The sequence below is a fragment of the Neoarius graeffei genome, chromosome 20 (genome assembly GCF_027579695.1).
Source record: "Neoarius graeffei isolate fNeoGra1 chromosome 20, fNeoGra1.pri, whole genome shotgun sequence".
Lineage (NCBI taxonomy): Eukaryota > Metazoa > Chordata > Actinopteri > Siluriformes > Ariidae > Neoarius > Neoarius graeffei.
Window position 1 is genome coordinate 62215423 of NC_083588.1, and position 15948 is coordinate 62231370.

The following is a 15948-nucleotide window of genomic DNA, read 5'->3' on the forward strand; positions in this document are numbered from 1 at the left end:
TTTGCACATTTTATATTACTTTGTCTTATTTTCATATTTGATTTATATATATATATATATATATATATATATATATATATATATATATAATCAAATATGAAAATAAGACAAAGTAATATAAAATGTGCAAATAACGCAACACTAAATATTTACAGTATATACACAAGTAGAAATAACTTCAAATGGTGATTAAATGATTTCAAACATGAATAAGAATCTTAATAAGAACCAACACACACAGAAAAGTGCAAAAGGTATAGAAAAACACAAAAAAACTTAAGAATACACAACTAGAATCATGGGCAAAATGTCTAAAACTGTTCTCTCAAACTTGCCATGTCGTAGCCATTAGCCGTGCTGATTGCAGCAGGGCTTCCTTGCAGAAAGTTCTGTTTTCTTTAATGAATTACTGCATTAATATCCGACCAAGGTCAAAAACGTAGCCTATTTATGTAAAAAAGAGCTTTCGTGTGAGCCATCCCCTGTCCTGCTCCATTCATGTTCACGACACACTAGCTACTTCTGATGAAAGCCATGCAGCTTGCTGAAACTAACTCTGACTATGACATTTGATAAACACAATAAGTTAATCTGGGAGAAGCTGACAGTCTTTCACCTATTTGTGTGGCACATATTAGAATTTTTAGCCAGTCCTTGCAAGTTTGTAAGCCTGTTGTGCATGACAACGTTTACATCACTGTTATAAACACTGTCTACAAGATAACTACCATTAACGTAAGCTAGCTACCAAATTTGCTTGTCGACCCACTTGGTATTAATGAGTGTGTACATTCTCACTTACCAGTGTCTTTTTTTTTTTCTGTCTTCCTCTTCCCTTTTCTTCTTTCTCTTCTGGCTCCCTGAGGGGTAATTTCGCTTCATATTTGATTTTGTTTTTTTTGTTTTTTTTGCCGCTGAGCTCTGCAACCACTTGACTGGACGGAGATGGGCATTGAGGGGTTGACAGCAGACTGTCATTGCACTTTTTGGCCAAAGCATGTAGGGAGGTGCTGTTGTGCATTAGGGGGCCCCCCTTGGAACTAGGGTATTTCAACAAGTGTCATTAGCAGTGTTGCCAGATATTGCTGACGTTTTCCAGCCCAAAATATGTTCAAAACGTGCCAAAATGCTCTTGAAACCGCCCAATCTGGCAACACTGGTCATTAGGCGCTGTGCTCAAAAAGTTGTCATTGCTATTGAATACATAACCAGTCGTTCGGCAGCGGGAGCCCTTCTAGGGCTGGGGCCCTAGGCAATTGCCAAGTCTGCCTACCTTGTTGCAACGGGCCTGCTAACCACTACACCACCGTGCCGCCACACCAACACACAAAACGCAAAATTCAATTGAGAACGAATGAATGAATGAACAAACAGTAGCTCAACAGAGAGCAGAGCTAACAACATCATCAAGGACAGCTCCCACCCTGGCTCTGAGTTCTTTGACTTGCTGCCCTCAGGCAGACGTTACAGGTGCATCAAAGCAAGGACCAACAGACTCCAAAAACAGTTTTTTTCCCACAGGCCATAACCACCTTGAACAATTAGCCTTTTTCACATTACGTCACTTGCAGGGGAACTCGTATCCGTTTTCAGCCTTTTGAATGGAAGAAGAGGTATACGGCGGCTACATATGTTAACAAAACTGTGTCATTCACAGATAAGACTGATAATAATATTGCGCATTGTTGTTTATCATTACGTATTGTTAGCGACCATTCCAGTCACCTATCTACCTTGTTTTGGAAAGGAAGTTTACTGACTTTCTATGGTTGCTACTTGTTAGCCAGCAGATTAGCATGCCGCCTCTTCTTCCATTCAAAAGGCTGGAAACGGATGTGAGGTTCTTCTGCAAGTGACGTAATGTGAAAAAGGCTAATTACATGCACTGACTGATGCCACTTCTGGCAGGTGCAACAATGCACCAACAAGGACCTAAAAGGACAATATTCTCACACTTACCTGATACAGTGCAATACTTATTACAGTGCAACCTCACACAGCAACTTTTTAGTTTTTATAGCTTTTGTATATTTTATATTTCTCCACTTTTACATCCATACCCAATACAATGCAATACCAAATGCAGTGCAATATCCTGAGTTTTGTAGCTGAACTGAGTTTCTATAACTAATGTGCAATTAACATCTGCAACTCAACACGCCCAGTTGTATATATATATGCTTTGTTTTTCTGCTGTGTTGTGACATGCACCATTTTTGTATATACTGTATATTATTTGTTTTTCTGCTGTGTTGTATGTTCCCATCTAAATGTTTGCACTGGGGTGTGTGCTTTCCATCTCATTATATAATTTTCCCGCACCTTCTCCCGTCGTTCTAGCTTTCTTCACTACACTTTCTTCCTCATCCGTTCTTTTATTCTTGTTTCCACCATCATTGCTTTTAAAAAACGCCGTTATTCTCTGCATAGCGAATATATTTCTCAGCTCGGTCCGAACCAGCTCAGTTATCTCTCAGTTGAATGATGTGATGAGCAAGGCGCAGGCAGAACACACACACGAGCGTACACAACACTGAACACACACACTTACAACAGTACAGGCCGTTACTCGTTACACTATATTAGGTAGGCTATCCAGCGCTGGATTTACATACTTTGCAGTTTAATGTTTGATACATTTTAGAATGTTAAACTCGTCGCGTCTGTGCTCGGTGCTTTCCTAAATTGTCGGCCGCAATAAGCCCTCGCACGAATTCGCGTTTTTTTTTTTCGTCGTTCGCATGCTGAAAAATTCGCTTGCAAATGCGAGTGAAACGTGCGTACTGTAGAGCCCTGCTTGTAGCCAGCCAAGAGTCTTTCGATTCTTGTTTGAGGAATTTATCTATTCTTCCTTCTGGTCCTCCAGGTTGGGGGTTGCCGTTAGGAAGGGCATCCAGCCGTAAAATCTTTGCTCCAAATAAAGTCATGGAAGTTTGTAGTAGTAATGGTATTGAGAGTGGGACTTCTGGAAATAGAAGTGTCACCAACGGTAGGGTGGACGTCAGGCGTGGGCACCCCCAGATCGACATCAAGCGACCACGTCAAAAGTTTCGTGTGTCATCCCTGAATGTTGGTACTATGCAAGGAAGAAGTACCGAAGTGGTTGAAACCATCTCTAGAAGAAAGATTGATATTTACTGCCTCCAGGAGACTATACGGAGAGGTGGCTCTGCTCGCATGGTTAACGGAAAGGATTCAAGATACAAATTCTTCTGGATGGGCAACCAAAATGGTACAGGTGGCGTTGGAATTCTTGTTGCTGAAAAGTGGGTGGAGAACATATTGGATATCAAGCGTGTTTCAGACAGGATATGTTTAATCAAGATCAACATTGGTTTGACCATTCTTACAATCCTCTCTGTGTACGCTCCTCAAGTGGGACTGGACGATAACTTCAAGGATGCCTTTTTATGACCTCCTACAGTTCACTGTATCAAAAATTGAAAGCTCAGACACCCTGCTGTTATGCGGCGACTTCAATGGTCACATAGGAGAAAAGTCTGCAGGTTATGAAGGTATTCATGGCAGGTTTGGTTACAGTGATCGCAACCCTGAGGGCGAGAGGCTGTTGGAATTCTCTATGGCTAATGATCTTGCCATTTGTAACTCCTTCTTTAAAAAGAGTTAATCATTTGATTACATACCAATCTGGAGGATCCTCTAGCCAAGTTGATTATATTCTTGTGAAACGGAGCAAGTTTGGACTTGTCACCAACGCTAAAGTAATTCCTGGTGAGGAACGTGTCATGCAGCACAAGTTACTTGTCTGTGACCTCTCTCTCAAATCTGCCAAGCCCCGTAAGCAATCCTTTACCCCTAAACTTTGCATCTGGAAGCTAAGAGACCCTGAGATAAAGAAGAGTTTCTCGGAAGCTGTTGAAGCTGAGCTATCCAACAACAATGTCTCCACTGTTGAAGAAAGCTGGCAGCTCCTGAAAAATAGTCTGTTGAAGGCAGCTTATGAAGTGTGTGGTGTTACAAAGAAGAGAATCAGAAGGAGGGAAACCTGGTGGTGGGATGAGTCAGTCAACCATGCCGTGTGTGAAAAAAGGCGCCTTTGGAAGGCCTGGAAGAAAGGTGGGAGTAAAGAAGATTACCTTGCAGCCAAGCGCACAGCCAAGCGTGTAGTCTTTGAAGCAAAAAAAGAGAACAGAGGAAAACCAGTTTTGTGATGTATTCCGCGGGTGGCACGGTGGTGTAGTGGTTAGCGCTGTCGCCTCACAGCAAGAAGGTCCGGGTTCGAGCCCCGTGGCCGGCGAGGGCCTTTCTGTGTGGAGTTTGCATGTTCTCCCCGTGTCTGCGTGGGTTTCCTCCAGGTGCTCCGGTTTCCCCCACAGTCCAAAGACATGCAGGTTAGGTTAACTGGTGACTCTAAATTGACCGTAGGTGTGTGTGTGTGAATGGTTGTCTGTGTCAGCCCTGTGATGACCTGGCGACTTGTCCAGGGTGTACCCTGCCTTTCGCCCGTAGTCAGCTGGGATAGGCTCCAGCTTGCCTGTGACCCTGTAGAACAGGATAAAGCAGCTAGAGATAATGAGATGAGATGTATTCTGTGTGGCCAAACAGATGAAAAGAGAACAACTTGATATAGTGGGTGAGAACTGCATCAGAGATGATGAAGGCAATCTGTCTCTCAGTGACGAACAAAAGAAGGCGGCTTGGAAAGAGCATTACAAACGTCTGCTCAATGAAGAATTCCCCTGGAGTGCTGAAGACCTACCTGTTGCTGGCCCCCCCCCATCCTCGTGACAGGTGCCATGATGGCTGAGGCAATCACCAAAATGAGGTCTGGAAAATCCCCTGGCCCAAGCGGTATTGTGGCTGATATGCTCAAAGCATCCATTGCTGTTAGCTGCCCCATGCTAACCAAGCTTGCAAATGCCATCATCGCTGAAGGTCATATTCCCACAGACTGGGACAACAGTTATCATCATCAATCTGTACAAAGGCAAGGGAGATGCAACAGATAGAGGCAACTACAGGGGCCTGAAGATGACTGAACGTTGAAGGTTATTGAAAGAGTGCTAGATAAAGCGTTAAGAGAAATTGCAGTCATCTCTGAGTTTCAGTTTGGTTTTGTGCCAGGCAAAGGAACGAGCGATGCCATCTTCATTGTAAGGCAGTTGCAGGAAAAGTATTTGGCTAAGGAGTGTAGCACATTTTGTGTTTGTGGATCTGAAAAAGGCGTTTGATCGCGTGCCTCATGACGTGCTATGGTGGGCCATGAGACACATTGGCATCCCAGAATGGATCGTGAGAACAGTCCAGGCTATGTACTGGCATGCTATGAGCAAGGTTCGGATAAACAATTCCTTCAGCGAAGACTTCGATGTCAATGTTGGCGTGCATCAAGGATCCGTCCTCAGTCCATTTCTTTTTGTCATCGTACTGGAAGCCTTATCCCATGATTTTTCAACCGGTGCACCTTGGGAGCTACTCTATGCTGACGACCTGGTGATCGCTGCTGAGTCCCTTGATGAGCTCACTGATAAGTTTCTTCTGTGGAAAAGTGGCTTGGAGTCCAGAGGACTGGGAGTCAATATGAAGAAAACAAAGGTGATGATATCTGGCCCTAACCTTAACACCTTGAGGGACTCTTGTAAATATCCTTGTGGCGTCTGCAGGAAAGGTGTTGGCCGTAACTCCATCTTCTGTAATGATTGCAAGCACTAGGTATACAAGAAATGCACAAACATACGTGGTAGGCTATCTGCTGTTTCCAATTTCAGATGTGACCGTTGCCTTGGTCTCGCACGTCCCATTGTCGGCACGTAATGCAATCAGGTGGCTATTGGCACTCATGAGCTTGACACTGTTGACTTTTTCTGTTACCTTGGTGACAACCTATGTGCTGGCAGTGGCTGTGAGCTTGCCACTATAATGCAAACTAGGTCAGCCTGGAAGAAATTCAGAGAGCTCCTGCCCCTCCTGTCATCTAGGAGTGTATCTTGGAGCATTCAGGGCAGAGTCTACAACTCCTACGTTCGTAGCGCAATGCTATAGAGATCTTGCATGTGACGTCACAGCCGATCCAGATTGTGACAGACGCCATCGTGTCGGTCAAACGCCATATTCCGCCTTCTACTTCTACTTCTGGTTCTACTTCTGCTTTTACTTCTACCTTTTCTTCTGGAAAACCCTACTATATACAATTCTACTACAACAGCTCCGGCTACAAGCTCTCCCTACCTGTGCACGTTTATGTTTTTTGTGTGTATTTTTGCATGTTGTTCGTCTGTACCGGACTTCAATATCCACTACAACCGTATGGACTTACTGGACATTGGTTTCCAGCAGAAAATGACAGTTTGTAGCGATTTCCATCGCATGCACAACATTCCGGACGAGAAAAAAAAAACATTCCGGACAAGACCAGATTGCGAGACCAGCGGGGTCTCCGTGGATTGTTATCGGAAGCAAAGCGAAGGAGGCAGCGCCGGGAGCCGAAACAAAAGCGAGGCTACAGGCAGAGCCGGCCTGTTGACTAAGCTCAGAAAACAGCTACTCAAACCTCCACTGCCAAGCCTCTACCTCTCCAACGCCAGATCCATGTAAACAACATGGACGATTTGGAATTACCTTATTCTATAATCGGCTGGTCAGTGCTATACTCAATATTTAAGTGACTTACCCATCCAATGAGGATCATTTTCTTGCTTACAAGATGCCACATCTGAGTCGCTGACAAATCCTGAATTTCTGTAAAGAAAACTGTCCAGAGATTTTATAAGCACGCAGTGCTTCACCACTGAACAGCGAGAGAAAGTTGATGAGGTAATCATACAAGTCTGGGTATTCCGCTGGCAGTTCAAAATCCGGTCGTGAAAACTCCGTCCGGAAAGCCATAAGGGTCACAAATCTGTAGATCGTTTATTTTAGACACATATCTAGTTATCTGTTCATTAGAAAAATGAGCTGTGTAGTCCGTCGGTTGAAATTGATCCATTCTGTACACGAGTGCAGCAGTATTCAGCGGTGTTTTTTACCGACAAGATGGGGGTTGTGTACTTTCCGGTCACGTGACTGCAAGATCTCTATATGCCTGTGAGTGCTGGCTGATTTAAAAAGGAGGATCTCCGGCGCCTGGAGTGTAATGAAAGAGCTATGCTGCGTTGGATGTGCCACATTAAGCCGGGTGTCAACACCAGTACTGAAGACCTTCACCAGAAGTTGGGCCTGGCTGATCTCTTCTCGGACATCAGATACAGGCGTCTTCGATGGTTTGGCCACGTCCATCGCAGTTCCCAAACCATCAAAGACATCACAAACCTGCAAGTGGCTGGGAAACGGAAGAAGGGTCGACCGAGAAAGTCATAGAAGGAGTTGGTGGTTGCCGAGTTGAAGGACTGGGGCCTTTTGGCCAGTGACATTCTAGATAGAGACTATTGGAGGAGGAGGCTACAAACTCACATGCACCGTCTGACGCACTAGTAGTGTTTCAAACAGACGTAAAAAGGATAAGTAAGTAAGTTCCTTGCAAAAGTCTTCCAGTTCTGAGAGATTCCTGGGCCGTCTTGCATGCACTGCCCTTTTGAGGTCTATCCACAGATTTTCAATGATGTTCAGATCAGGGGATTGTGAGGGCCATGGTAAAACCTTCAGCTTGCACTTCTTGAGGTAGTCTATTGTGGATTTTGAGGTGTGTTTAGGATCATTATCCATTTGTAGAAGCCATCCTCTTTTCAACTTCAGCTTTTTTACAGATGGGGTTATGTTTGCTTCCAGAATTTGCTGGAATTTCATTGAATCCATTCTTCCCTCTACCTGTGAAATGTTCCCTGTGCCGTTGTCTGCAACACAACCCCAAAGCATGATTGATCCACCCCCATGCTTAACGGTTGGAGAGGTGTTCTTTTCATGAAATTCTGTGCCCTTTTTTCTCCAAACATACCTTTGCTTGTTGCTGCCGAAGAGTTCCATTTTAACCTCATTGGTCCACAGGACTTGTTTCCAAAAGGCATCAGGCTTGTTTGGATGTTCTTTTGCAAACTTCTGATGCTGAATTTTGTGGTGAGGATGCAGGAGAGGTTTTCTTCTTATGACTCTTACATGAAGGTCATATTTGTGCAGGTGTTGCTGAACAGTAGAACAATGTACCACAACTCCAAAGTCTGCTAAATCTTCCTGAAGGTCTTTTGCCGTCAAGTGGGGGTTCTGATTTGCCTTTCTAGCAATCCTACGAGCAGCAACTCTGAAATTTTTCCTGGTCTTCCAGACCTTATCTTGATCTCCACTGTTCCTGTTAACTGCCATTTCTTAATTACATTTCGAACTGAGGAAATGGCAACCTGAAAACATTTTGCTATCATCTTGTAGCCTTCTCCTGCTTTGTGGGCCTCAACCATTTTCATTTTCAGAGTGGTAGGAAGCTGCTTAGAAGAACCCATGGCTGCTGATTTTTGGGACTAGGTTAGAGGAGCCTGGGTATTTATAAAGCTTTGAAATTTGCATCACCCGGCCTTTCCTAACGATGAGTGTGAACATGCCATAACCCTAACTAACTAATTAAGGTCTGAGACCTTGGTCAAAGTGATCGAAGTGCTCAAATCTCCTCGGGTTCCCATACTTTTGCAAGTTACTCCTTTCCTTTTTGCACTCTAAAATTGTACAAAACCAAAGTAATACACGATATTGCTTAAAATGTTGAAAAGTGTGTTTCATCTTTATGCCTTTTGGAGTTCATTTCATCTTCATCTTGCTGAACTGTTCACAATAATTTTGACCAGGGGTGCCCAAACTTTTGCATACCACTGTATGTATATGTATTATATAGACCTGAGTGTTTTACTGGGAAATACGCCACTTGCATTTTTCATCCAAGCTCCATCCGGGACATGGAGAACCAAAACCGTGACCTAAATCTCCTCTATATGTGACTCGTGAGGAAATCGATGAGTGAGTGAGTTTTGATAAATTTGGGTACTTTTTGTTTGTGAATGTGTTCATTATAATAAATCACACATTTGGCTTGAAGATGTGGAAGTTTATCTTCTCGTGTTGAAAAACTTGTATTTTTCATATGAAATACATCCCGGATCCGAGTGACGTACCGTATTTTCCGGACTATACGTCGCTCCGGAGTTTAAGTCGCATCAGCCAAAAAATGCATTATGAAGACGAAAAAAACATGTATACGTCGCACCGGACTACAAGTCGCACTTTTTTGAAGGGTTATTCTATCCATAGAATCTGTGATTCTATCTGATAAGCGGTGCGTGGTTACTGCGCGACTGCGTTGTTTGTTTATTTAATAAACGAACAGCTGAGCAGTGATAACGCGCCCTTTGCCCTGTAAGTAGCCTAGTCTGATTTATTTTAAATATTTACTACTATCTTTAATACTATCACTATCGTTATTACTAATAGCCTATATTATTATTATTATTATTATTATTATTATAACTAATATTAGTAGCCTATTACTAATTGTTACTATCGTTATTACTCGCGGTGAAAAAAAAAAACATATACGTCGCACCGGAGTATAAGTCGCATGGCCAGCCGAACCATGAAAAAAAGTGCGACTTGTAGTTCGAAAAATACGGTATTTTAAATAATATTGGCTGGCGTTGAGTGGTATATCAGATCTATTCCGTTCAGCTAGCATGATGCTGAACAAGTCGAAGACGAGTAGCTGAATGGAATATGGATGAGCTGGAAGTTGGGTGGAGTCAGGTGCTGCCAAGATGGCGGTGCCCGTAGCCGCCTTATTTGCGTTTCAAACCTGCTGTTCAGAAATCCTATGAGTAACATCACAGAGGCTTTGTCCATTATTTTTACAGTCTATGGAAGAACCACATATGGTCAGGGGTCCATATACTTTTGACCAGAATGTGTATGAATGATTACTAATGGGATTAGAACACTTGTGTTGGAGTCAAACTGTGTGTGTGTGTGTAGGTGGTTAGCAGTGAGGCTGGAGTTTGTGGGGAACTGCATTGTGACGTTTGCTGCGTTTTTTGCCGTCGTGTCCAGAGACAGCTTGAGTCCAGGCATCGTGGGACTCTCCATCTCCTACGCCCTGCAGGTCTGAAATCAGTTCCACACCACACATCAGTGATTGGTATAAAGGATAAATATACGGAATGTTCCGAATTGCTGGACGCTGTAAAACTTGATATCGATATAGCGAGCTCTCCTAATAGTCTCAGTCGTTACGGTTCCTGCGTGCAGGTCACTGCATCTCTAAACTGGTTGGTGAGAATGTCGTCGGAGTTGGAGACCAACATCGTAGCCGTAGAAAAAGTGAAAGAGTACGAAGAAACGGAGAAAGAGGTAAGTGTAGTAGTGTGTATAAACACAAAGTGGTGCTAAAAAGCTCATTGTGCTGTGCAGGACAAGCTGGAATATGTAAAATAAAATACACATTTTTTACAATTGTGTCAGCAGTGTTTACAAATTTTTAATTGGTGTAGTTTAGTTGGAGGTACAAAATATAAACGGTGTGACTGTAGCGTGTCATGCGTTTTTAAAATTTCAGGAAAAAATCTTAAAATCCAGCATCTTTTTCTTATTTCATCACTTTCTTCTTTTTAATAGCAGGAGGAGTTAGGGGTGTGTGTGTGTGTGTGATGAGCAGTACTGTGTTGTGTTTTTCTTCAGGCAGAATGGAAACTGGAGAAAAGCTCTGTTCCTGCTGGATGGCCCACCCTCGGCCACATTGAGATCCAGAATTTTGGCCTGAGGTACCGACAGGACCTGGAACTGGCCATCCAGGACATTAACGTGACCATTGAGGGAGGAGAAAAGGTGGGCTCCGCCCCAAGCTCTATTTTTATAGTTAATACTAATTAAGAAACGGAACAGTACAGTAATAATCAAACCATTTTTACACTAGGTGGGAATTGTGGGTCGGACCGGCGCAGGGAAGTCGTCTCTGACTCTCGGATTGTTCCGGATCATCGAGGCCGCTCAGGGAGAGATCTGTATTGATGGAGTGAACATCGCTGAGCTTGGCCTTCATGAACTGCGCTCCCGCATCACCATCATCCCACAGGTATACACATTATTTATCCATCCTCCCCTCTCCTCCCCTCATCCATTATCCATCCAGCCCTCTCTGTTCATCCATCCATCATCCTTCCTTCTCCTCCCCTCCAACCATCCATCCATCCCTCCCTCCCTCTCATCCACCATCATATATCCATCCATTCCTCCCTCTTCTCTCTTCCATCCATCCTCCTCCCTTCATCCCTCTCCGTCCGTCCATCCATCTCCTCCCCTGTCCATCCGTCCATCTCCTCCCCTCCATCCTTCCCTCAGCTTTGTTTTCAGTATCTGTTGTGACCCTCTTGTGTAGCAAGAATTTTGATTCATCCGACACTTTCAAACCTATAAACCAGTGAAATTTTAAGGCGTGGCCTGTGTTCACGCTATGGTGAATATCTTGTGATGTAGAAGTTAAAATTTCATAAAACTTGATCCACTTAATTGTCACGTCCCAATATCAAAAATTTTGTGACGTTTTGTCTGTAGGGGTGCAGAAACATCACAGCATCTTAAACACCCTCAAGCTAAAAATCTTAAATTGCGTGTCAGTACTTGGCCACTTGAAGCCATGGTCTAATGGTTAGAGAAGCTGATTTGGGACCAAAAGGTTGCCGGTTTGATTCCCTGGGCTAGCAGGAATAGCTGAAGTGCCCTTGAGCAAGGCACCAAACCACCAACTGCTCCCCAGGTTGCTGTGGGTGTGTTGCACATCACTGGATAAGAGCATCTGCTAAATGCTTGTAATGTAATTAATGTATTTATGCTGTTCACGATGTTGAACCACTTCAAACTCTATCAGTGTTTGCAACTTCTTTCTTTATTTCTCAGACATAACATGCATCATACATTTTTCTTCCTTTCTATTGTTTTTCAAGTTTCAAGAAGTTGTGTGTGTGTGTGTGTGTGTGTGTGTGCACGCTGAGTAGGACCCGGTTCTGTTCTCCGGATCTCTGCGCATGAACCTGGACCCATTCAATGGATACTCTGATGAGGAGGTGTGGAAAGCTCTGGAACTTGCACATCTGAAAAGCTTTGTGTCGGGTCTGCAGGACAAACTGAACCACGAGTGTTCTGAGGGAGGAGAGAACCTCAGGTACTGTGGCTCACTCAGGGTTCTCCTCGTCCATGGTTAACATCAGGGTTAAGAGTCTGTCCGGGAACAGATTATTGATTTAAAAAAAAAAAAATCACTGTTATTGCTGACTTGAAACTTTATTTCCTCTTACACACTCGTGTGTGTTTGGCTCATAAACAGAAATATGAATCCTCTGAATATGACTGAATCATTTCAATCAAAACACTTCACTTTGTTAGAGTTCTTGCGTTCTTATTTCACCTTTGTGTGTGTGACAGTCTGGGTCAGAGGCAGTTGGTGTGTTTGGCTCGAGCTCTCCTCAGGAAGACGAAGATTTTGGTTCTGGATGAAGCCACAGCAGCCGTGGACATGGAGACGGACAAACTGATCCAGTCCACCATCCGCACACAGTTCGAGGAGTGTACAGTGCTGACCATCGCTCACCGCCTCAACACCATCATGGATTATACACGGTACACACACAAAAAAACAAACAAACAAAAAAAAAACCACACAAACATGCTCATATTTTGTCTTTTTTGTGTCTGCAGGGTGTTGGTTCTAGATAAAGGCCAGATGGTGGAGTTCGATTCTCCGTCCAATCTTCTTGCGAAAAGAGGGATCTTCTACAAGATGGCCAAAGACTCTGGTTTGGTCTGACTTTGGCCTTTAAAAAAAAAAAAAAGTCACTCAGGATGTCCTGATCTAGAACACGACTTTCACTCCAGAATTAACTTTCGATCATACAGTAGAACACTGATCTCACTTCAGAACCCATGGTCCATTCTAGAACCCAGGTTTCACCACCTGTTCTAGAACGCAGCTGTCAATCTGGATTGTACCGTCCATTCTAGAACACAGCTCAACTCTCATGCCAGAATATACTTTCCATTCTAGAACAAGGCTGTGGGCGGAGCCTGTGGAGAGACGCACTTTCTCTTTAGCACTTTCCTTCCTGCTGCTGGACAAACTGTTACTGTAGAGAAAGACTCGACTTTTTCACACCAAAAACAAGATTTAGTCTGATGTTTATTTTTTAAGTTTAAAAAAAAAAAAAAGGGAGAATTGTAGTTGTTTAGTTTATAAATCATATATGTTTTTCTTTCTGAACCTTGAGTCTGACGGTGAGTCAGAGTCGTTAAGGTAAGGTTTATTAAAGGCTTTTTTTATTACAGCTCAAGCTTTGGAACAAAACAAGGCCGACTTGGTGCACACGCACGCACGCACACGCTTTGGACAGGTGAAGCAGGCCAAAGATTATCAACCAGGAAATGAATTTAATCGACAGAGTCCTCTCAAGTCTTTGCATCATCTAATAAATAAATCAGCCGTTTTTGTCGAAGACTACAAAAAGATAGGAAAGTGGCGATGATCTGCGGTGTGTTTGATGCAAACTCCGTTGACACTAGCAAGCTGAATTTAAAATTTGCAATGATGCCATAAAGCAACAATCCAAAAAACAATCTATCCACATTCACTGGATTTTGAGAAACAGCTTTTTATTTAATTTATTTATTTTTTTGCAAAATCAATAAATAAAAAAAACTTTATACAAAGTCATTTCTGCTTAGAACGTAAACAAACCGGCGAAATGACGGAGCAATTTGTGAAAAATGCAATAATAATTCTTGAAAAATAAAAATACGTTCTTACCATCAAATACTTTTATTCCGTATTTTGTTGGTCCCATCCCCCCGCCCCCCCCATCCGCAGTAGGTTCAGCAGTACGCTCTGCTATTTTGGTTTTTCTCTACTCATGGTATACGAGCTGATATCCTAGTAGTTGAGTAGCCAATCAGAGCGTGTGATTGCTCATATCCAGTGAATGTGGATGGAATAATCAGTGTTGCTAACTTCATCTGTCAGTGTTTTTTAATTTTACAGTTGATCGGTGTAACCAGCCAGTCTTTTATCACAAGTTATAGGAATATTTAGACCTCATGGCATTGTGTTGCCTTCTGATAGATTGGGAGGATTCTCCAATAGGCTGCTTATCTAGGCTCTTCAGTCCTGAATGGGACACGGCAGGGTGATTGATGATGATTCAACAGAGCTACTGAGATGAAACAGTGGTTACGTACGGAATAAAACATCTTTGTGTCATGCTGTTCTAGGAAACTAATCCGTGACAGGGTTATACTGTAGTTTTCTATAACAGCACCTCCTGAAGTGTTTTTATTCCTCTTGTACTAGTTTCTCATTCCATTTTAATGTAGAATGTCTGCAAAATAAGTTGCTTTGTCAAGACTTGTCAGCTATAAACATTCGTTCCCCTTCCAGGCTCGTTTTTTTTTTTTTAAATGTTGATAAGATGAAGGAAAAAAAGCAGAAAGTCATCAATGTCAAAGTTGCAGCTTTTACCTTTGAATGTTAAAGCACTGACACTGGAGACTCCTTACAGAAAATTTCAGAAAGCCACTTTAACCATGATACGTGTATGTTTGAATAACGACCCTCTGAATGAGCTGTTACTATGGCAACGAAAACCTATCAGACGAAGCAAATTATTGAGCTATTTATAGAAAATGAATCCAAGTGTGTGGTTTTTATATATATATATATATATATATATATATATATATATATATGAGTGATTCCACGCTTATGGGTACTGAAATGGGGACATGAACTTATTTTTAAAAATTCACCTAAAACCATTTCTTTTTTTTTTACCATCAGGTCACAAAACATGTAATCTTTAATGAATGATATGTTAAAAGATAACTTTAATTTTCTGAGATGTAATAAAAACATATTTATATGCCAAAGTCAGAACGTAACAGAAGTGTTGTGGACATATATATTCTCAATTTTAACAATGTAGAATTACTTTTTGAAACATAGGAAGGTGATGTTTTAGCAAATATAATTAATAAACATGTGTAGTAGAATAAACATACACATTCTTTCAATAAGATTAACATGGTATAGAGCGAGATTGTAATTAATTTGTAACAGACGCGAGATGGACAATCGTAACAGAAGTAATGTAACGGACATCATTTTGGAACTCATAGGCTTGACTTTGGCATATAAATATGTTTTTATTACATCTCAGAAAATTAAAGTTATCTTTTAACATATCATTCATTAAAGATTACATGTTTTGTGACCTGATGGTAAAAAAAGAAATGGTTTTAGGTGAATTTAAAAAAAAAAAAAAAAAAAGAAATATATATATATATAATATACATACACACACACACACACACACACACGATATATATATCTCAGATTCCTGACTTCAGCAGCTCAAGTCCACAAAGAAGGTCTGACATGTTGTAGAACTTAACACATGACGTCTTGTTAGTTATTTGGTGGGAAATGAGCTGTTGGTTAATGGTATATCTGTATTGTAACGCTGGTGACTCCGGTATGCATTTATTATTCTATGATGGTATGACGTAATGTCGGACATGAACATTATCATCCTCTCCTTCATGTCTAGGGTTCTGTAGCCATAATGACCTCATTCAGTCATTTACTTACGCAGCAATTAATCATTTCATGGCCAATAAATACATCTTGAGAATTAATATTCTGGTTTTGCCTTGTTAAACAAATAACCACCATGCCACCTCAGCGTAGCGTCATGTTGAATGCAGACATCGTCACCTCGTGTCCGGTTTAATGTGCGAATTATTTAGCGACCATATTTAAGAGGTTCTGCTTATTTATTTATTTCCCTATGCATACTTTTATTTAATGCTGCTTCCTGTTCATATATAAACAACAAAGATTTATTTTCTTTCTAATGGTGAAGTCTGAATTTTTAGCAAATCTGTTACCAAACGCTCTTTACTGCCATTTAAACACATCCAGGGCAGGTATTTCTTTTAAGTACTTTTCTACCTGCTGATTCTTTTGTGAGAGAGAGAGAGAGA

At 41.9% G+C, this 15948-nt stretch overlaps 1 protein-coding gene across 2 annotated transcripts in view; it reads left to right on the forward strand.

Moving 5' to 3' along the window:
* The window catches only part of abcc1 (ATP-binding cassette, sub-family C (CFTR/MRP), member 1), an 81361-nt gene extending 66624 nt beyond the window's left edge, over positions 1 to 14737 (forward strand). For both annotated transcript variants that reach the window (XM_060902154.1, XM_060902155.1), the window contains 7 exons: positions 9901 to 10027; positions 10174 to 10275; positions 10603 to 10749; positions 10838 to 10996; positions 11916 to 12082; positions 12343 to 12537; positions 12616 to 14737. In XM_060902154.1, the coding sequence (XP_060758137.1) occupies positions 9901 to 10027; positions 10174 to 10275; positions 10603 to 10749; positions 10838 to 10996; positions 11916 to 12082; positions 12343 to 12537; positions 12616 to 12724 (1006 nt within the window). In that variant the 3' untranslated portion in view covers positions 12725 to 14737. The remainder of the gene's footprint in view (positions 1 to 9900; positions 10028 to 10173; positions 10276 to 10602; positions 10750 to 10837; positions 10997 to 11915; positions 12083 to 12342; positions 12538 to 12615) is intronic.
* The last annotated feature ends 1211 nt before the right edge of the window (positions 14738 to 15948 follow it).